Raw genomic sequence first — 23,363 nt, forward strand, 5'->3', positions numbered from 1 at the left:
ATGTTCAGATACGCTGTGGCGTTCAATCGTTGCTCAATTGGTATCAAGGGACCTAATGTGTGCCAGGAAAACATTCCCCACACCAGTACACCATAGACCATAGGTCACTAACAGGCGGACCGCGGTCCGGATCCGGACCCAGAAGCCGTCCCATACGGACCCGGACCAAAACAAAAGATTATGAATTAAAACCTGACGGGGCGCTTCTATTTTAATATGCACAGCTTTTGTAGTCTTTACGGTACTCGTTTTGTGAATGACGAAACTCACCGACCAATTGCATGTGAGTTAAGCGATCCCACGTGATACCACTCAGCCAATGAAGTCTTTGCATTCCTGGCGGTAAACATTGGGACTCTACAGTGCAGACAGATGAGAGTTTTAGAGGCAAGTTACCAAGGAAAAGAAAGTCGGATTAAAAAGATAGCGATATATGTAGAAAACAAAGGGAGCGAAAACAGACGAATGAGACGGAGAAAGGGAACGAAACAGACGAGTGAGAAACAGACGAATGAGACGGAGAAAGGGAGAGATACAGACGAGTGTGCCGGAGAAAGCTGAGGAAAATACGAGTGAGACGGAGAAAGTTGACGAAAATATGAGTGAGACGGAGAAAGGGAGCGAAACAGACGAGTGAGGCAGAAAAAGGGTAACAGTTAGAGAAAATAAGGAACAAATGGCACTCTCCAAAAAAAGAAAAGTGGACAATGAAAACAGAGCATTTAATCCAGAATGGACAGATATGACCAGTCCACCAGGATCCTGAGCAACACATTCACTGCCCAACAACGTGCTCTTGAGTGTTCCCTCAGAGTTTCTTGGATTTTGGGTAAACACAAAAAGCCATTTACAGATGGAGGGGTTGTCAAAGAATGCATGAGTGCAGTAGCTGAAACACTACTTGAGGGAAAACAAAAAAATTAGCTTTGTGATAAAATAAAGCAAATTCCCATGTCAGCATCATCTGCCACAAAGAAAAGTGAAATATTAACTCAGGATGTGCTAACCCAGCTAGATGAGGCACCATGTGGCACCATGTGTAGGCTTAGCTGTGGATGAGTCCACTGACATATGTGACAATGCTCAGCTGTTAGTGTTTGCCAGGTTTTTCAACACAGCCCAGAAAACATTCTGTGAAGACATGTTAGGTGTCACTCCCCTTCAGACCAGTACAAGAGGAGAGGATATCTACCTGGCCATTAAGGAGATGTTAACAAAAAGAGGAATAGAGCCAAAACAAGTGGTTTCAATAACCACAGATGGAGCCCCTTCTATGATAGGGAAAGAAAAAGGAGCTGTAGCAAGACTGAAAGGGGACAATCCTGAGCTTTTATCTTACCATTGCATCATTCATCAATCTGTCCTCTGTGCCTCCCTGTCAGATGAGCATGCTGAGGTGATGAATACAATGATGAAAATGATAAATTTTCTCAGGGCATCCTCTTCCTACCAGCATCGCATGCTTAGGGAATTCCTCAGAGAAGTTGATGCCAATGCTGATGATCTTTTGCTGCACAACAATGTGAGATGGCTCAGCAAAGGCAGGGTGCTAGAGCGCTTTTGGTACATCAGGAGGGAATTAGCATCTTTTTTGGCAGAGCTAAGCAGTCAGAAGGCAACACAGTTTTCTCTCTTTTTAGAAAATGAGAAATGGATGGATAATGTGGCCTTTTTGGTTGACATCACGTCACATCTGAATGAACTGAATTTGAGGCTACAGGGCAAGGACAATTCAATTTGTGAACTGATGACAGCTGTTCGCTCCTTTCAGAGGAAACTTGAAGTGTTCAAGGAAGACCTGCAGGGAGACTGTGTACACTTCCCAGCAGTGCAGGAACAGGTTCAGGGACAGAGAGATTTGTCTTCTTTTGTTGATTTTATTGATAAGCTGATTGTAAACTTCAGCAACCGTTTTGACAGCTTCAGCTTTGGAGAGCAGCTCACCATGTTAATTCAGAACCCATTTCTGATCACAGATGTCAGGGGGTTCTCAAAGGAAGTCACACAGCACTTTAAATGGGTAAATGCTGGGTCTCTCCAGATGCAATTGGTTGATCTCCAAGCAGATGTGGCCCTGAAAGAGCAGTTTGTAAGAACTGACCCTTCCACTTTCTGGTTCCAAATGGTCCCTGAGACTGCTTTCCCGGGTCTGAGGAAAGTAGCCCTATACATCTTGACCATGTTTGGCTCCACATACAACTGCGAGGCAGCTTTCTCCACAATGAACATAATTAAAACTAAATATCGTTCCAGGCTCACCAATGAGCACCTTCACATGTGTATGAGAATGGCCCTGACTCCATTCAAGCCCAGGTTTAAAATTCTGGCAAGACAGGCTAAAGCTCAATTCTCTCACTGAGCAAAAACATGGTGGAGTGGGATATGAGGGGAAGAAAGTGATACTCTAAAACTGTTCAATTGTTAAGATCTGTTGAGATTTATTATTTGTAAAATTGGTTGAGACTGTTGAGTCAAGATGTGAAACAGAAAAGGGGAAATTCAAACTTTTCCTCCCTTTATATTATTTTTCTGAAGTTAAGCACTTTTTTTGAAAATGCACAATTTTCACATTTTATTTATTTTCTCTTATTTTGACATGCAGCCCTAGTTTTATTTAGTTAATTAATGAGAGCACATTGTACATATCTACAGTCATACATATATGTTCAGTAGGGCTGCCCCTCTTAGTCGATTAGTCGATTTGGTCTTAGTCGACTAAGATTTCTTTAGTCGATAAGTCATTTTTTATGCTTATTCATGCTTAATTACTCATTTCCAAGTAACTTATGAGAACATTTCTGGTGAACACGAGATTTAAAGTGGTGCTTTTGCAGGATTAATTTCGGAGAAACTCAGTTTTACAGATGGTTAATTAACTACATTTATATTGCGCTTTTCTAGTCTTGCACAGCTCTGTCGATTAAATCAACTAATCGATTAGTCGACAAACTCATATAAGTGTTAGTCGACTAAGAATTTCTTTAGTCGAGGACAACCCTAATGTTCAGTTCTATGTTTCGTGATAATAAATATTGTCAACAAGTTTTTGAATTGTACTGAATTAATTTGATTAGACGGTCAGTTATTGATTACATTCAGAACTACTAGGCTACTTAAATATATATACCACTAAATTGTTAGACATTATGATCTTCTGGACCTTTGCTTCAAAACATTTTCTCTAACTGGACCTTTTTTAAATGTTGTTGAATACCCCTGCCATAGACTCATGCTGCTTTCGCCAAATCCTGACTCAACAGGAACTATCAGCAGTTACAGTTGACCTGGGCAGCTCTAGCAGGGCAGAAATTTGACTTACAGACTTGTTGGAAAGGTGGCATCCTATGACGGTGCCATGGTGAAAGTCACAGAGCTCTTCAGTAAGGCCAGTCTACTGTCAATGTTTGTCTATAGAGATTGCATGACTGTGTGCTCGATTGTATACACCTGTCAGCAACGGGTGTGGCTGAAATAGCAGAGTCCACTAATTTGAAGGGGGTGTCCACATACTTTTGTATATATAATGTACCTATCTATAGGCTAACACTTCTGTCTTGAATATGCCTACAAATTACACACATAAGCCTAATTGACTCAACAGGAACTGGGATTGGTCGGACCAGAGGATGTTTTTTCACTCCTCAATTGTCTAGTGTTGGTGATCACGTGCCCACTGGAGCCGCTTCTTCTTGTTTTTAGCTAATAGGTGTGGAACCTGGTGTGTTCGTCTGCTGTAATAGCCCATCTTTGACGAGGATCGACGAGTTGTGCTTTCCAAGATGCCGTTCTGCACACCGCTGTTGTACTGCACCATTATTTGTCTGTTTGTGGCCTGGATGTTAGTTTGTACGATTCTTGCCATCCTCCTTTGACCTCTCTCATCAACGAGCTGTTTTCGCCCACAGGACTGCCGCTGACTGGATGTTTTTTGTTTGCCGCAACATTCTCGGTAAACCCTAGACGCTGTCGATTGTGAAAATCCCAGGAGGGCGGCCGTTTCTGTGATACTGGATCCGGCGCACCTGACACCGACGATCATACCATGCTCAATGTTGCTTAGGTCACTCGTTTTGACCATTCTAATGTTCAATTGAACAGTAACTGAATGGCTCGATTCCTGTCTGCCTGCTTTATATAGCAAGCCACGGCCGTGTGACTCACTGTCTGTAGGAGCGATCCATTTTGGTGAACGGGGTGGTGTACCTTATAAACTGGCCGGTGAGTGTATATATTTTATGTACCCAGACCTCACCCTGTAAAGTTAACTAAAATTGTCCAAGATGAACTTGCTAGCTAGCTAACTTATATAGCCAACATTTGTCTATATTGATGCTGTTACAATAACCAAACAGGATAAACAAATCATTTGTGAAACCATGAGTTGCTTTGTGTATCAGCAAATTTGCTTAGGATAATCTCACCGCAACACTGCTTCCACGTTGCTTGACATAGGCGTTTTCCGAGAACTATCTATCAAGGTGAGCTCCCCGCCCACTCAGCCTATTAGCTCCCCACCCACTCAGTGTGTCTTTTCAGACTTCCTGGTTGTTTGACATGAGAGAAAAAGTATTTTTACTCAGATATTGAGCATTGTTATTGGGAAAAAAATATTGTGGATGATGTTTTTGTCACTCAAAATGCTATTTTACATGGTAATCAAATATATTGTTCAGGACCTTAAATCATGTTTAGTATGTTTTTTTTTGTAGTTTTTTTTTTACATCTTTTTATTTTTGTATGTTTTTTGGGGGGTATTTCTAAGAATGGGGGTTTCAAAGAAAGTAATCGCACTTGTAAAGTGTGGAAATGGGATATGCAGTATTGTATTTATGATCCCAAAGTGTCCAGAAAGACTGACTAACATGTACTGTATAATTATAACTTAAGTTGTAACACATTTATGGATTGTTCATACTTAACTACGTGGTATGAATGCATAGTTAATGTGTTTAGCCTTTCCTACTAGATGAATGTGAAGAAAGAATGAAGATGTATTTATTTATTTATACATGATAACTGTGCCACCCACACCTCCGCAGGGAGATCAACTCAAGTTTTTGGTAGTTTGGAAGGAAAAAATAATAGTTGTAGTGGAATTCATACATTGCTGAAGGCAGTGGACCCTTTGATATGAAGCAATTGTTTGTTATAAATGTGTACATTTGCTAGAGTTGAACAAGAGAGTAGAATACAGTGGGTATCAAATGAAAAGTGCATTTGAGATTATTACTCTGGATCAGGAGATATATTTAACCTACTAGCCTGGTAGCAGATTCGTATGTTCTTTATCCAACTCCTCTGCCAGTCATTGTATGCCATAAAATGTTGCTTACACGGCAGTGGAGTTGGTTATAAAGCACAAACTGGGCTGGTACCAGGCTATATTTGCCTCTCCTATTGCTGTATATTTTAGTAGCCTACCAATTGCTGTTGTTTTGTTCCAAATCATCTCTCAAACCCACACTCATCCATGTGACTTATACTGAAAGGGATTAGAATTGAGGCCATTCCCTGGTTATGGGTTGATTGAAGAATGTATTTCTGTGTATTTTTATGTACAAGGGACACATTAAGGAGAGTGGTGAAACTCTAAACACTTAAAGCTATCAATTTTGATGACAATTTTTGATCTCATTTATTCTACCCTGCTTCTACCCCTTTACTTTATTTTGTAAACTAGAGGTAACTTATAAAGTCAAATAATATTTGTAAATATTTATGTGCAATGATGACGACTTTGGGAAAATATTTTACCTTCAGTGTTTTTTTCAGAGAATAAAAACAATTAATTAAATGTATGCGAACACTTGAACCCAAAATGTGAGTCTTCTATTGGGACCTGAGACTGTTAGCAGCCCTGGCCAGAAATCAATAGTTCCAGAAAACAACATTGTTTCAGTCCAAATCACTAGGCCAATCAATCAATCAATCTGAAGTGGCATTAAAATGGCACTGAGGCACAAAAACGAATCGATGCCATTGCTCTTTGCATTCCCACTGTTTCTTGGGGAGAGGAAAATCAATATACTAAGTCAATAGTGCTCCAACAGGTACAGTGAGGGAAAAAGTATTTGATCCCCTGCTGATTTTGTACATTTGCCCACTGACAAAGAAATGATCAGTCTATAATTTTAATGGTAGGTTTATTTGAACAGTGAGAGACAGAATAACAACAAAAAAATCCAGAAAAACGCATGTCAAAAATTTTATTAATTGATTTGCATTTTAATGAGGGAAATAAGTATTTGACCCCCTCTCAATCAGAAAGATTTCTGGCTCCCAGGTGTCTTTTATACAGGTAACGAGCTGAGATTAGGAGCACACTGTTAAAGGGAGTGCTCCTAATCTCAGTTTGTTACCTGTATAAAATACACCTGTCCACAGAAGCAATCAATCAATCAGATTCCAAACTCTCCACCATGGCCAAGACCAAAGAGCTCTCCAAGGATGTCAGGGACAAGATTGTAGACCTACACAAGGCTGGAATGGGCTACAAGACCATCGCCAAGCAGCTTGGTGAGAAGGTGACAACAGTTGGTGCGATTATTCGCAAATGGAAGAAACACAAAAGAACTGTCAATCTCCCTCGGCCTGGGGCTCCATGCAAGATCTCACCTCGTGGAGTTGCAATGATCATGAGAACGGTGAGGAAACAGCCCAGAACTACACGGGAGGATCTTGTCAATGATGTCAAGGCAGCAGGGACCATAGTCACCAAGAAAACAATTGGTAACACACTACGCCATGAAGGACTGAAATCCTGCAGCGCCCGCAAGGTCCCCCTGCTCAAGAAAGCACATATACATGCCTGTCTGAAGTTTGCCAATTACCATCTGAATGATTCAGAGGAGAACTGGGTGAAAGTGTTGTGGCCAGATGAGACCAAAATGGAGCTTTTTGGCATCAACTCAACTTGCCGTGTTTGGAGGAGGAGGAATGCTGCCTATGACCCCAAGAACACCATCCCCACCGTCAAACATGGAGGTGGAAACATTATGCTTTGGGGGTGTTTTTCTGCTAAGGGAAGAGGACAACTTCACCGCATCAAAGGGACGATGGACGGGGCCATGTACCGTCAAATCTTGGGTGAGAACCTCCTTCCCTCAGTCAGGGCATTGAAAATGGGTCATGGATGGGTATTCCAGCATGACAATGACCCAAAACACACGGCCAAGGCAACAAAGGAGTGGCTCAAGAAGAAGCACATTAAGGTCCTGGAGTGGCCTAGCCAGTCTCCAGACCTTAATCCCATAGAAAATCTGTGGAGGGAGCTGAAGGTTCGAGTTGCCAAACGTCAGCCTCGAAACCTTAATGATTTGGAGAAGATCTGCAAAGAGGAGTGGAACAAAATCCCTCCTGAGATGTGTGCAAACCTTGTGGCCAACTACAAGAAACGTCTGACCTCTGTGATTGCCAACAAGGGTTTTGCCACCAAGTACTAAGTCATGTTTTGCAGAGGGGTCAAATACTTATTTCCTTCATTAAAATGCAAATCAATTCATAACATTTTCAACATGCGTATTTCTGGATTTTTTTGTTATTCTGTCTCTCACTGTTCAAATAAACCTACCATTAAAATTATAGACTGAACATTTCTTTGTCAGTGGGCAAACGTACAAAATCAGCAGGGGATCAAATACTTTTTTCCCTCACTGTATAACCCAGATTGCCATTGTATTACATTAAATTTTTTTTGCAAACAATTATTGTGGTTCATCCTATATTCTCCCTAACATCCTTACCCCCTTGCAACAGATGTGGGATACACACACACACACACATACTCGAACACACTCAATCCCTTTCCTCCACAATCAACCATAAGCTCAGATGCTGGGAAGACTGAATCTGCAATAGGTAAGCAGCTTGGTTTGAAGAAATCAACTGTGGGAGCAATTATTAGGAAATGGAAGACATACAAGACCACTGATAATCTCCCTCGATCTGGGGCTCCAAGCAAGATCTCACCCTGTGGGGTCAAAATGATCACAAGAACGGTGAGCAAAAATCCCAGAACCACACGGGGGGACCTAGTGAATGACCTGCAGAGAGCTGGAACCAAAGTAACAAAGCCTACCATCAGTAACACACTACGCCGCCAGGGACTCAAATCCTGCTGTGCCAGACGTGTCCCCCTGCTTAAGCCAGTACATGTCCAGGCCCGTCTGAAGTTTGCTAGAGTGCATTTGGATGATCCAGAAGAGGATTGGGAGAATGTCATATGGTCAGATGAAACCAAAATATAACTTTTTGGTAAAAACTAAACTCGTCGTGTTTGGAGGACAAAGAATGCTGAGTTGCATCCAAAGAACACCATACCTACTGTGAAGCATGGGGGTGGAAACATCATGCTTTGGGGCTGTTTTTCTGCAAAGGTTTTTTACGCGCTTCAGCACTCGGCGGTCCCGTTCTGTGAGCTTGTGTGGCCTACCACTACGCGGCTGTGCCGTTGTTGCTCCTAGACGTTTCCACTTCACAATATCAGCACTTACAGTTGACCCGGGCAACTCTAGCAGGGCAGACATTTTACTTACTCAATCAATCAATCAATTTTATTTTATATAGCCCTTCTTACATCAGCTAATATCTCGAAGTGCTGTACAGAAACCCAGCCTAAAACCCCAAACAGCTAGTAATGCAGGTGTAGAAGCACGGTGGCTAGGAAAAACTCCCTAGAAAGGCAAAACCTAGGAAGAAACCTAGAGAGGAACCAGGCTATGAGGGGTGGCCAGTCCTCTTCTGGCTGTGCCGGGTGGAGATTATAACAGAACCATGCCAAGATGTTCAAAAATGTTCATAAGTGACAAGCATGGTCAAATAATAATCAGGAATAAATCTCAGTTGGCTTTTCATAGCCGATCATTAGAGTTTAAAACAGCAGGTCTGGGACAGGTAGGGGTTCCATAACCGCAGGCAGAACAGTTTAAACTGGAATAGCAGCAAGGCCAGGCGGACTGGGGATAGCAAGGAGTCACCACGGCCGGTAGTCCCGACGTATGGTCCTAGGGCTCAGGTCTCTCAGTTGGCTTTTCATAGCCGATCATTTAGAGTTGAAAACAGCAGGTATGGGACAGGTAGGGGTTTCGTAGCCGCAGGCAGAACAGTTGAAACTGGAATAGCAGCAAGGCCAGGCGGACTGGGGGCAGCAGGGTGTCATCATGCCCGGTAGTCCTGACGTATGGTCCTAGGGCTCAGGTTCTCAGAGAGAAAGAGAGAACGAGAGAATTAGAGAGAGCATACTTAAATTCACACAGGACACTGGATAAGACAGGAGAAGTACTCCAGGTATAACCAACTAACCCCAGCCCCCCGACACATAAACTACTGCAGCATAAATACTGGAGGCTGAGACAGGAGCGGTCCGGAGACACTGTGGCCCCATCCGAAGAAACCCCCGGACAGGGCCAAACAGGAAGGATATAACCCCACCCACTCCGCCAAAGCACAGCCCCCGCACCACTAGAGGGATATCCCCAACCACCAACTTACAATCCTGAGACAAGGCCGAGTATAGCCCACAGAGGTCTCCACCACAGCACAAACCAAGGGGGGGGGGGGGGCGCCAACCCAGACAGGAAGATCACGTCAGTAACTCAACCCACTCAAGTGACGCACCCCTCCCAGGGACGGCATGAAAGAGCACCAGCAGGCCAGTGACTCAGCCCCTGCAACAGGGTTAGAGGCAGAGAACCCCAGTGGAGAGGGGAACCGGCCTGGCAGAGACAGCAAGGGCTGTTCGTTGCTCCAGCCTTTCCGTTCACCTTCACACTCCTGGGCCAGACTACACTCAATCATATGACCTACTGAAGAGATAAGTCTTCAGTAAAGACTTAAAGGTTGAGACCGAGTCTGCGTCTCTCACATGGGTAGGCAGACTGTTCCATAAAAATGGAGATCTATAGGAGAAAGCCCTGCCTCCCGCTGTTTGCTTAGAAATTCTAGGGACAATTAGGAGGCCTGCGTCTTGTGACCGTAGCGTACGTATTGGTATGTACGGCAGGACCAACTCGGAAAGATAGGTAGGAGCAAGCCCATGTAACGCTTTATAGGTTAACAGTAAAACCTTGAAATCAGCCCTTGCCTTAACAGGAAGCCAGTGTAGGGAAGCTAGCACTGGAGTAATATGATCAAATTTCTTGGTTCTAGTCAGGATTCTAGCAGCCGTATTTAGCACTAACTGAAGTTTATTTAGTGCTTTATCCGGGTAGCCGGAAAATAGAGCATTGCAGTAGTCTAATCTAGAAGTAACAAATGCATGGATTAATTTTTCTGCATCATTTTTGGACAGAAAATTTCTGATTTTTGCAATGTTACGTAGATGGAAAAAAGCTGTCCTTGAAACAGTCTTGATATGTTCGTCAAAAGAGAGATCAGGGTCAAGAGTAACGCCTAGGTCCTTCACAGTTTTATTTGAGACGACTTTACAACCATCAAGATGAATTGTCAGATTTAACAGAAGATCTCTTTGTTTCTTGGGACCTAGAACAAGCATCTCTGTTTTGTCCGAGTTTAAAAGTAAAAAGTTTTCAGCCATCCACTTCCTTATGTCTGAAACACAGGCTTCTAGCGAGGGCAATTTTGGGGCTTCGCCATGCTTCATTGAAATGTACAGCTGTGTGTCATCCGCATAGCAGTGAAAGTTAACATTATGTTTTCGAATAACATCCCCAAGAGGTAAAATATATAGTGAAAACAATAGTGGTCCTAAAACGGAACCTTGAGGAACACCGAAATGTACAGTTGATTTGTCGGAGGACAGACCATTCACAGAGACAAACTGATATCTTTCCGACAGGTAGGATCTAAACCAGGCCAGAACTTGTCCGTGTAGACCAATTTGGGTTTCCAGTCTCTCCAAAAGAATGTGGTGATCGATGGTGTCAAAGGCAGCACTAAGGTCTAGTAGCACGAGGACAGATGCAGAGCCTCGGTCTGACGCCATTAAAAGGTCATTTACCACCTTCACAAGTGCAGTCTCAGTGCTATGATGGGGTCTAAAACCAGACTGAAGCATTTCGTATACATTGTTTGTCTTCAGAAAGGCAGTGAGTTGCTGCGCAACAGCTTTTTCTAAAATTTTTGAGAGGAATGGAAGATTCGATATTGGCCGATAGTTTTTTATATTTTCCGGGTCAAGGTTTGGCTTTTTCAAGAGAGGCTTTATCACTGCCACTTTTAGTGAGTTTGGTACACATCCGGTGGATAGAGAGCTGTTTATTATGTTCAACATAGGAGGGCCAAGCACAGGAAGCAGCTCCTTCAGCAGTTTAGTAGGAATAGGATCCAGTATGCAGCTTGAAGGTTTAGAGGCCATGATTATTTTCATCATTGTGTCAAGAGATATAGTACTAAAACACTTAAGTGTCTCTCCCGATCCCAGGCCCTCGCAGAGCTGTGCAGATCCAGGACAGCTAAGCCCTGGAGGAATACGCAGATTCAAAGAGGAGTCCGTAATTTGCTTTCTAATGGTCATGATCTTTTCCTCAAAGAAGTTCATGAATTTATCACTGCTGAAGTGAAAACCATCCTCTCTTGGGGAATGCTGCTTTTTAGTTAGCTTTGCAACAGTATCAAAAAGAAATTTTGGATTGTTCTTATTTTCCTCGATTAATTTGGAAAAGTAGGATGATCGAGCAGCAGTGAGGGCTCTTCGGTACTGCACGGTACTGTCTTTCCAAGCTAGTCGGAAGACTTCCAGTTTGGTGTGGCGCCATTTCCGTTCCAATTTCCTGGAAGCTTGCTTCAAAGCTCGGGTATTTTCTGTATACCAGGGAGCTAGTTTCTTATGACAAATGTTTTTCGTTTTTAGGGGTGCAACTGCATCTAGGGTATTGTGCAAGGTTAAATTTAGTTCCTCAGTTAAGTGGTTAACTGATTTTTGTCCTCTGACGTCCTTGGGTAGGCAGAAGGGGTCTGGAAGGGCATCAATGAATTTTTGTGTTGTCTGAGAATTTATAGCACGACTTTTGATGCTCCTTGGTTGGGGTCTGAGCAGATTATTTGTTGCGATTGCAAACGTAATAAAATGGTGGTCCGATAGTCCAGGATTTTGTGGAAAAACATTAAGATCTACAACATTTATTCCATGGGACAAAACTAGGTCCAGAGTATGACTGTGGCAGTGAGTAGGTCCAGAGACATGTTGGACAAAACCCACTGAGTCGATAATGGCTCCGAAGGACTTTTGGAGTGGGTCTGTGGACTTCTCCATGTGAATATTAAAATCACCAAAAATTAGAATATGATCTGCTATGACTACAAGGTCTGATAGGAATTCAGGAAACTCAGAGAGGAACGCTGTATATGGCCCAGGAGGCCTGTAAACAGTAGCTATAAAAAGTGATTGAGTAGGCTGCATAGATTTCATGACTAGAAGCTCGAAAGATGAAAACGTCATTTTTTTTTTTGTAAATTGAAATTTGCTATCGTAAATGTTAGCAACACCTCCGCCTTTGCGGGATGCACGGGGAATATGGTCACTAGTGTAACCAGGAGGTGAGGCCTCATTTAACACAGCAAATTCATCAGGCTTAAGCCATGTTTCAGTCAGGCCAATCACATCAAGATTATGATCAGTGATTAGTTCATTGACTATGACTGCCTTTGAAGTGAGGGATCTAACATTAAGTAACCCTATTTTGAGATGTGAGGTATCACGATCTCTTTCAATAATGGCAGGAATGGAGGAGGTCTTTATCCTAATAAGATTGCTAGGGTGGACACCACCATGTTTAGTTTTGCCCAACCTAGGTCGAGGCACAGACACAGTCTCAATGGGTATGGCTGAGCTGACTACACTGACTATGCTATTGGCAGACTCCACTAAGCTGGCAGGTTGGCTAACAGCCTGCTGCCTGGCCTGCACCCTATTTCACTGTGGGGCTAAAGGAGTTAGAGCCCTATCTATGTTGGTAGATAAGAGGAGAGCACCCCTCCAGCTAGGATGGAGTCCGTCACTCCTCAGCAGGTCAGGCTTGATCCTGTTTGTGGGTGAGTCCCAGAAAGAGGGCCAATTATCCACAAATGTTATCTTTTGGGAGGGGCAGAAAACAGTTTTCAACCAGCGATTAAGTGCTGAGACTCTGCTGTAGAGCTCGTCACTTCCCCTAACTGGGAGGGGGCCAGAGACAATTACTCGATGCCGACACATCTTTCTAGCTGATTTACACGCTGAAGTTATGTTGCACTTGGTGACCTCTGACTGTTTCATCCTAACATCGTTGGTGCCGACGTGGATAACAATATCTCTATACTCTCTACACTCGCCAGTTTTAGCTTTAGCCAGCACCATCTTTAGATTAGCCTTAACGTCGGTAGCCCTGCCCCCTGGTAAACAGTGTATGATCGCTGGGTGATTCGTTTTAAGTCTAATACTGCGGGTAATGGAGTCGCCAATGACTAGGGTTTTCAATTTGTCAGAGCTAATGGTGGGAGCCTTCGGCGTCTCAGACCCCGTAACGGGAGGAGTAGAGACTAGAGAAGACTCAGACTCAGACTCCGACTCGCTACATAATGGGGAAAACCGGTTGAAGGTTTCTGTCGGCTGAATGAGCGACACCGGTTGAGCATTCCAACAGTATTTCCCTCCAGAAGCCATGAGAAAGTTGTCCGGCTGCAGGGACTGTGCGGGGGGAGTTATACTAACGTTACTGTCTGTACTTACTGGTGGCACAGACGCTGTTTCTTCCTTTCCTACACTGATAATACTCTTGCCTAACGATTGCGTCTGAAGCTGGGCTTGTAGCACAGCTATTCTCGCCGTAAGGCGAGAATTCTCCTGTATATTATGAGTACAGCGACTGCAATTAAAAGACATCATGTTAATGTTACTACTTAGCTTCGGCTGTTGAAGATGTTGATGAGCCATGTCCAGATAAAGCGTCCGGAGTGAAAAAGTTGAATAAGGGAAAAAAAGTTGCGATGGAAAAACGGAAAATAACGTAAAGTTGGCAGCTAAAACGCACAGGAAAATGACTCTTCTGTCTCGGGATAAACGTCCGGGGTGAAAAAGTTTAACGAAAAAAGATGAGTGAGGACAAAACTAAAAAGTTGGTAAATTTGTTGAACACAGAGATTGATTAAACGTTTATTAAAAGTCTGACTTGTTGGAAAGGTGGCATCATATGACAGTGCCACGTTGAAAATCATAGAGCTCTTCAGTAAGGCCATTCTACTGTCAATGTTTGTCTATAGAGATTGCATGACTGTGTGCTCGATCGTATACACCTGTCAGCAACGGGTGTGGCAGAAATAGCAGAGTCCACTAATTTGAAGGGGGTGTCCACATTTTTTGTATATATAATGTACCTATCTATAGGGTAACACTTCTGTCATGAATATGCCTACAAATTACGCACATAGGCCTAATTGAATGGTCATGAATTTACAACAGCAGTCCAGTTACTCAGAATTCCAAAAAGTAATTTGGCATCCTAACATGTTTTTGCTTTAGAAAAATAATAATACAGGTTTCTTGATGTGCATATCACCAGCGCCAGCAAGGCAGTAGCTTGCGCAGTTATCTCCACAGCGGGCCATGTCACAACCCGACCAACAGCACAAACTACTACCTCAGCCGGAGCACAGTGGAAAGGAACGAACCAGTGGTGTCATCCGTGTGTCTGCCTCCTGTCCAAACGGTTCAGAATGACCATATGAATTAACGGTTCCATGATGGCGGGTTCATATACAGTATCTGTGTCGTTAAGCACGTAAAATGCAATTGAAACCCCACCCAAGTCCCCGACCGACCCAGTCTCCTGATTTCATTGCCCTTCCCCTAAATTGACCTGGCTGGACATTGCATCATGTTTCGGCTAAGTTCTCGTTTGACCTAGGCTACAGAACGTTTGACTGTGTATTAACGGCAGTGGTTTTCTTTCTTTCTTTTTTATCCAGAGGTATATTTCATCGTCAACGATTGATTTGATAGGCTACTGAACATCCACGTTCCGTTTTCAACCTCATCAACCTACCTGGGGTCCCAATGAAAGATGCGACATATCACAGATCGTAGGAATTAATACAGGGCGAATATTGAATGCCATTATAGCCTAATAGTTTACAACAAAGCTATATCACAATCCAATAATTAAAAAACAGTTAAATGGCATGCACACAAAACAACCTTATAATTGTGATTGGTTGATCATCCAGCCCAGCAATGCAATAGTCTTGTGTGCACACCGAATTGTTGGTGCAGGTAGCAGCCAACCATCTCCCCATCTCCTCTTTCAAGAAAAAATAAAGGCAGAACAATGATCTGTGCTGTCGAGTTTTTAAGAAAAATACACGCGCAATTCAGTCTAGCAAAGCCACGCGCACGTTGCCGCATAGTCTACCAGTATCTTCCAGCGATCCGTGTGGAAAATTTAGGATTATGCGATCAACTGTGGATAAAATTGGCGGGAAACGTCAGACTGGGCATAAAGCACCGCGCACAAGCTCCATTCGTATTGGGTTGTGGGAAAGGGAATATTTCAAACGTTGGCCATTGCGATTTTGGGTGAAATTCTAAAACGCACCAGACCAATTCTGAAGAAGTCTGTAATAAATAAGCAAGTCAGACAAATGGTCATTCATGTTTGTGCTTGTTTGTTCTGAGCTTCAACACTTAAGAATCTCAGACAAAATATGTTTTAGTATAGTATTAATAGAACATCATATCCAGTCATGGTCCAGCTTCAACCACAAGAGGGCATCTATTTCCAATTTCTCTGTTGAGCCAGGAATGCTCCTGTGTTATACATTTACCTCCAGAGGGCACGAATACCCAATCAGTCATTATCAATCAAGTTACATCTACAGCCTACACAACCTTATACATTTGGTAAATCTGAATAGTTTACAGAAAAAAAAGAGTACTAGGCTTTACACAACTTTATTGAAGTTGGTGTATAAATACACATGCACATTTCAAATGTAAACCCAAGTGAACTCAAGCACAGCCAAACCTGGAAACCCCCATGTCATGCAAAGGATGCCTGAATGTATTCACCTTTTACAAAAGAAAAGTCAGAACAATAGAACATCCTTTAAAAAAGATCCAATCCCCCAGAAGAGAAGAGCACAGGTAAGAATTATGGGGCTGTGTCCAAAATGGCAGCCTATTCCCTATATAGGGCACTACTTTTGAACGGAACTCTATGCAGCATAGGGGGCCATTTTGGATGCAACCCTGAACTAGTGTACTATAAAGCCAAATTCCCATTACATCTTCAGTCTTGCCAAGGTCTTTAAATATATATATATTTTTTGGTATTATTAAACGCTTACATATAAATAAATACATGTTATCAAATGTGCACTCACAGAGTGAACTCTTATGTACAGTATTATATAGCCTATATGTAATCACCACATCTCACCCACTCAGGCTGATCAGTAATCCTACCCTCCACCCATCCCTCCCGCCCTCTCCAGAGAAAGACCCTACTCCATGCTCCAACCACAATGAAGCATTATTTTCCCTTGGAAGAGAGGACACATACAGCAGTACCCAGTTATTCCTATCAAAGACAATGAACCCCCTACTATTTCCCCCCCCCCTCACATTTAATCAAAGCAAGAAAAAAGAGGCAAAAAAAACCAACCTTGCCTTACAAGTGGATCAGTTCAATAGTCAGTCATTCAGTATACATTCCGGCCCAAGTGTTTGACTTTTCTTTTTTATTGGTTGATTTCCGGTAGCAGCGGTTGCTATTCATGGATGTTTCTGATGGGGACAGCAAAGATAGGGTGTGAGGGTGTGTACAAAGTTTTCCTGTGAGTATATGAATGAGTTTCAGCTCGTATCTGTGTCCTGTTCAAGTGTGTGTGTGTGTATTTGTGTTTCGGGGCCATGCACAAACAGCGTGACATAATAATGTGCAAAGAAAAGGCTACAATCTGAGATTAAGAGTTAAGGCTGAGGTGATCCAATCAAGAGACAGAAATCTAATGTATCACCAATATTCATAATCTCAAAAAGCCTCTAGAAGGAGCAGGTAGTGGAGGAGAGCCTAAAAAAAGCCATGTAAAGCTAGTAATGCAACATACAGCCTGAGAGAGGTGGGTCCGTTCCAGAAAAGCCCCTACCTCCTAAACAAACATGTCTCCTAATCACTTATGCAGATCTGAAAGAATTGGGTGTGAGCAATATGCTAGTAGCTCCACCTTGTCATGTGAAAGGTAAGGTGAATTCTTCGCCCCCTTTCTCATACCTATCTGATCATTTCAGATCTACAAAAGTGTCTAGGGGTTTAGGGGTTGTTTCTGGACCTTGACCTTGGCTTCATGTGGCTAGGATGATACTTACTGTAGGGACCAGCAGAATAAAAAAACGACAGAACTTAATCATAAGGCTCATATTGTATACATTAGTTATGTGTCTAAAATGCAAGATCACCACGACTGGTTTGGCTGTTTTACATTATAAAATGTATGTTGCTCTTCCTCCTCACATGCAGAGTAGGAGGGCTGATCTAAGATCAGGTCCCCCCTGTCCATATAACCTTATTCATTATGCTCCTAAAGGCAAAAATTATCCTAGATCAGCACTCCTACTCTACACAGGGCCACTATGTGTGGATGCGTGTTCTGTTGACCACAGTGTTTAAAGGCAGCGTTCAAAGCGTTTTAACTGAGAAGACCCTGGCTCAGAGTAATTTGTAAAACAATTGCAGTATGTGGCACAAATATACAATTTTTTTTTTTTTTTTTATGGGGGTGGAGGTGATTGTGTAACAAAATGAAAGTTTTAGGACGAATCCCCCAAAAAGCTTCAGAGCATCATGAAAACCTAATAATAATAATTCAGTGTTCATTCAAAAAATATATTTAGCTTAATAATAATGATAAAATGGTATGCCAATGCATTGCTCTCTCAAAAATATTTTTTTAAAACAACATTTAAGCTGGTGGGTGGGAGGGAGGATCGGTTGGAAGCGCCAAAGCAGCGACACCACTGCACTGTGACATTCTGTGTTTGATACTATGATGAACTGAACTCCGTAATGCAGGCCTTCCTAAAGCTTCAAATGGATCTATTTTATTTCAGTATGATGTCATTGTTCAGAATCAGAACAGAGCTTGACTTATTTTCCTCCAGAGTGGATGATTCATGTAGAATGGACATGGTGGAGACTCATTGCAGCCCGGATAAGACCGGTCGGTCAGACCACAGACATCTATAGGCCCTGATTGCTTTAGTAATGTTGCTTGGGTGTTCCAGCACTGACTAGCTTCTCAGTGGTTAGTTTCCCCTGGTAGCCCACTCTTTGTAGGGCTGGATGGGGTCAGAGGTCAGAGCGCAGCCTCAGGGCTGGCCCACTGCTCTGTGTCTGTCGATATGGCTTTGGATGGATATTCCTGTCTCTCGCTCTGTCTCCGTTTCTCCAGCTCAGTTGGTTTTCATGGTGACGTCGCAGCTAGGCTCCTGCTCTTTCTCATTCTTATTGTCGTTGACATCCTCTTTGTCACTCTGGACTGAAGCAGAGGCCCGCGGGGTTGGGGCGATGCTCTTCCTCTCCTCCTTTCCTTCTCTCTCCTCCTCTTCCTCTCGGTCCAGATCGAAGTAGCCTGTTCCCTTCACTGTGTCCTGGCGCTGGTAGAACAGCACGTACGCTGCTTTGGACTGAACACACACAAAGAGTTACACACAGCAGCACAGTAACTTGATATACAGTGTAGTAATAACAAAATGAAACTTGAGAACTGAAAAGATATATCTAAATTGCTATAACATCATACACATTCAGGATGCAGGTTAATGGCTTACATTACAGTATAATATGAAGTGCACATTCAATTCACACTGGGCAGTGCTGTGTATCTGACAAGATGTTAGAGGACCATGAAACTCACCACTATCTGATCTTCGTTGGCTGGAGAGACACTGCTGTCGTCAAAGTTGTACCACTTGTCATCATCCTTGTTCTTCGCATAAGCAGTATCTAAGTGTCCCAAAGATAAGATGAGAAGATCAGCATTTGTCTGCTACAAGCAAGCATTGAATTAAGACTGTTGGTTCAACTTCCTTGTTTGAATCAACTCGGAAAACAATATGGCTAGCAATGTCAGAATTTACCATTTTGAATACACATTATGTTCAAACGACGTCGTCTGCGCTTCTAGTGTTAATAGCCAAATTGTCATATAAGGAGACTTAAAATCAGACTTACAGTGTCCTCCTCCCATGCCTCCGTAGTGGTTGGAGACCGCAATGAGATCGTAGCGACAGGGACCAGCATTAGGGTCGATCAGGAACTCTGACATTTCCATGTCACTGGAGAGAGAATCACACAAAGAACCATTCATGAGGGGGAGCATTCCTTGTTTTCTCTTCAAGTGATATTCAACATTTGTGTAAGTGATTTACAACTTAAAGGGATACTTCATTTTGGCAATGAGGCCCTTTAACTACTTCCCCAGAGTCCGATGAACTTGTGGATACCATTTCTATGTCTTTGTCCTGTATGAAGGAAGTTAGAGGTAGTTTTGCAAGCAAATGCTAACTAGCGTTAGCACAATGACTGGACTATATATATTTTTTTTAACCTTTATTTAACTAGGCAAGTCAGTTAAGAACAAATTCATATTTACAATGACTGCCTACCCCGGCCAAAAAGTGTATGGGCATGCATGTTAGCAACTTCCTTCAAACTGCTCGCAGAGTCATAAAAATGGTATCCTCGAGTTCATCGGACTCTGGGGAAGTAGAACAACATCCTAAAGTATCCCTTTAAGTCATAGGGAAATAATGTTTTTAATTTACTTGTTAATAAACTTTGACATGATAGCTTATTTTGACAGAAAAGTATGGCCATCTGGTCAAAACCGTACCTGAGTGGGAAATCGACTAGTGAATCCAGCTTGTCCCTCATGTATCTGCTGTAGGAGAAACGTTTCAGATGGACCACTAGGACTGGAGGCAGAGACCACAGGTCCAGCTTCTTAGTGGCCTGCTGGTGCTCCTTGCAGTTCGGACAGTACCTGGGATAGATGGATGAATTATTATATTTTATTTGACAATTTAAAAAAGCATCCACTTTCTTAGTACCTGAGACAGCCAGGATAAATTACGCATGTGACCAAATTACGGAAGATTTTAGTTCTGGGTTAACCGAGACTAATACCATGTTAATTTGTATTTTGAGTGTACTGTTCTTTTAAATGTTCATTATTTTCTTTATTAGCCTTGACAATATGAAGGTAAGTCTCACCATGGGTCCTCAGCTCCGAGCTTCTCTTTCGTGGTGAACAGCTCGATGCAGTCTTTCAGCTTGAAGAAGGCTTTCTTCTGAGGCTTATACTCCATGCTCTCATGCTTCTCAAAGTCCTGTTCACAGGCAGAGCGAGATTTTGGTTATTACTTATTTAGTCCAGCATTATTACCATCCAAGGCTTAAAGAGAGACATTCATTCTCCAACAGTGTTTCCCAAGCCTCTGCTCAAATACCTCCAGCTATTCCAACTATTTCATCTACAAACTAGCACACCAGGTTTGGGAAACACTGTTCTAGTTTGAATGCATAAGGACAAACACATAGACATCCATACAGAGGAGTCTGACATTAATTGATATACACTCCCCTCTGTATTTATTTAGACAGTGACGCAAAAATTAGTATATTTGGCTCTATACTCCAGCATTTTGGATTTGAGATAAAATGTTTTATATGAGGCGACAGTACAGAATGTCACCTGTCATAATGATGAGTGAGAAAGTTACAGAGGAACAAAGCTCATACCCACCCAAAAAATGCTAACCTCTCACCATTACCAATAACAGGGGTGTTTAGCATTTTTGGGGGGGTATGATCTTTGTTCCTCTGTAACTTTCTCACGTATCATTATTCATAATTCATTCATGATTATCCATAATCATGGTACCATTCACATTCATGTAGAAGTTTATTCTTATTTACAATAAACGTGACTCCAAAATGACAATACATTATTCACCATTCAGTTCCTATTGGGCAAAACATTATCCAAAACAAACTGCAAATGCATCCAACAAGTCTGTAGAGTCACAAGCTTGATGTAGTCTAGGAATATGGGACCAAATACTCAAATTTTGACTACTTTAATACACTAAGTTAATTTGTTCAAATACTTATGAAAAAAAAGTATTCCAATTGGGGGACTAGATACATAGTGAATTCATTTCTAAATGGTAAAACATATGTATGAAAATACCCTCAAATAAAAGGTGACCCCTTATATGAAACATTTGATCTCAAATAGAAAATGCTGGAGTATAGGGCAAAATGTATCGTCACTGTCCAAATAAATACGGAGGGTAGTGTAGGTAAAATGGTTTCTAATATTAGGAGAGTAGAAAGCCTTACCTCTGTGATACCCTCATCAAAGTGTTTCTTCTTGACCTCTGGTTCCCAGTCCAAAGAGAGATAGGACCTGTCTGTTACAGAGACAGAGCAATATACCCTTTAAGACTCATTGTAAAGGTGAGAATGTAACGGAAAGACAAAGGTGGATTGTGCATTAACAACTAGTAGAGGCACTGCTTAGTGCTTACAATAAGTATAATGTTACTAGAACGTTACCATGTTTTTATCTTTATTGGAGGGTTGTGACTTCATCTGCGTACTGAATGTAAAATGCAGATCTTACCACTGAGTCTGAGGTGTCCCTCGTCGAACCGGATCTGCCGCGGTTCCTCCTTGATTAAGCTAAAGTCCGTCTTGCCCATGTTGTTAAACTGGAATGTAAACAATCTCTTCTTCTCCCCCATAGTCGTAGACGTCTGGTTCTGGTGAGCTTTGGTCCCCGAGTTCTCTCCCTCTGGACCAACCCCGTTCTCCAGCTCATTGTCCCCGCCACCCACAGAGTCTTCTGATTGGCTGTTGTCGTTCTCAGAGGGCAGCTCCTGGTCCTGACTGGATTCGTCGTCTCCATCCTGCTCGTCAGTCTCCATCTCGCCTGGAATGGAGTGGATCAGCTGATCAAATTTCGAAATAGCTTTATCGACAGGGGTTACATTTTTTATTTAACCTTTATTTAATGCTGAGACCACAGTCTCTTTCGCAGATGAGCCCTGCATGAACACATCAATAAAACAATTACACTATACATATCTACTTACACATCAATTACAACACACATCAAAGGGAAACACAATCATATGAAACAAACACATTCTTCAGTAAAAAGGCCCAGGTGAGCGCATGTGTATGTGTCTGTTTGAGCGTGTGTGTGTTACGTACTGGGCGAGCCCTCCTCCAGGACTCCATTGGTAGCGTTGCCATTGACAGTGTGTTGTTTAGAAGAGGGGGTTGTCTCCACAGTGTCGTCCTCCTCAACGACAGAACGCACAAACCGACTGTCCCATACAACACAAACACACAATATTAATATAATCAGTTACCATTCAATACATACAGACATACTCCAACATCTAACCGCTCAACATAATTGATATGCTCCCCCCGAAGAAAGAAACATCCACCCTCAAAATCATTCCACCCTCAATGGTGTTATTACTCAGTTCTTCAGTGCTCCCGGAGTATAAAACATTTCATGAGAAAACATATAAAAATCGGGACATTGTGTCAAAGCCTAGTTTACACTAGAAACTAAAAAGATTCCTTAGAAACAATGAAAAGAGCAATCAAAAGTATTTATATAGCCCTTTTTATAGCAACATCTGTCACAATTAGGCTAAGTACTTAACAAGAGCGCAGAGCACAAGGTTAGTTAGTGGCAGTTTCTGAGATGGTTACCTACCCACCAGATGCGTAGCAGCAGCATGTTGTAAAGCACATGTATGTATGTGCAGTGCATTCGGAAAGTATTCAGACCCTTGATTTTTTCTACATTTTGTTACGTTAAAGCCTTATTCTAAAATTGAATAAATTGCTTTTTTAACTCAACAATCTACACACAATACCCCATAATGACAAAGCAAAAACGGAAATATCACATTTACATAAGTATTCAGACCCTTTACTCAGTACTTTGTTGAAGCACCTTTGGCAGCGATTACAGCCTCGAGTCTTCTTGGGTATGACGCTACAAGCTTGGAACACCTGTATTCTCTCATTCTTCTCTGCAGACCCTCTCAAATTCTGTCAGGTTGGATGGGGAGCGTCGCTGCACAGCTATTTTCAGGTCTCTCCAGAGATGTTAGATCGGGTTCAAGTCTGGGCTCTGGCTGGGCAACTCAAGGACATTCAGAGACTTGTCTTGGCTGAAAAATAGACCACTCCTGCGTTGTCTTGGCTGTGTGCTTAGGGTCGTTGTCCTATTGGAAGGAGAGCCTTCGCCCCATTCTGAGGTCCTGAGCGCTCTGGAGCAGGTTTTCATCAAGGATCTCTCTGTACTTTGCTCTGTTCATCTTTCCCTCGATCCTGACTAGTCTC

General features: G+C 42.5%; 1 protein-coding gene across 1 annotated transcript in view; it reads right to left on the reverse strand.

Annotated features, from left to right (window-relative positions):
* Nucleotides 1-17,700: 17,700 nt before the first annotated feature.
* Nucleotides 17,701-23,363, reverse strand: part of LOC311146596 (ubiquitin carboxyl-terminal hydrolase 15-like) — a 46,259-nt gene continuing 40,596 nt past the window's right edge. Inside the window, exons 14-21 of the mRNA XM_084183119.1 lie at nt 22,209-22,324; nt 21,616-21,924; nt 21,333-21,403; nt 20,202-20,317; nt 19,822-19,971; nt 19,161-19,264; nt 18,844-18,932; nt 17,701-18,613 (exon numbers count right to left, since the gene is read on the reverse strand). Of these exons, the coding sequence (XP_084039245.1) occupies nt 18,380-18,613; nt 18,844-18,932; nt 19,161-19,264; nt 19,822-19,971; nt 20,202-20,317; nt 21,333-21,403; nt 21,616-21,924; nt 22,209-22,324 (1,189 nt within the window). The 3' untranslated portion in view covers nt 17,701-18,379. The remainder of the gene's footprint in view (nt 18,614-18,843; nt 18,933-19,160; nt 19,265-19,821; nt 19,972-20,201; nt 20,318-21,332; nt 21,404-21,615; nt 21,925-22,208; nt 22,325-23,363) is intronic.

Source organism: Coregonus lavaretus, assembly GCF_964263955.1.
Source record: "Coregonus lavaretus genome assembly, chromosome: 19".
NCBI classification, from domain to species: Eukaryota; Metazoa; Chordata; class Actinopteri; order Salmoniformes; family Salmonidae; genus Coregonus; species Coregonus lavaretus.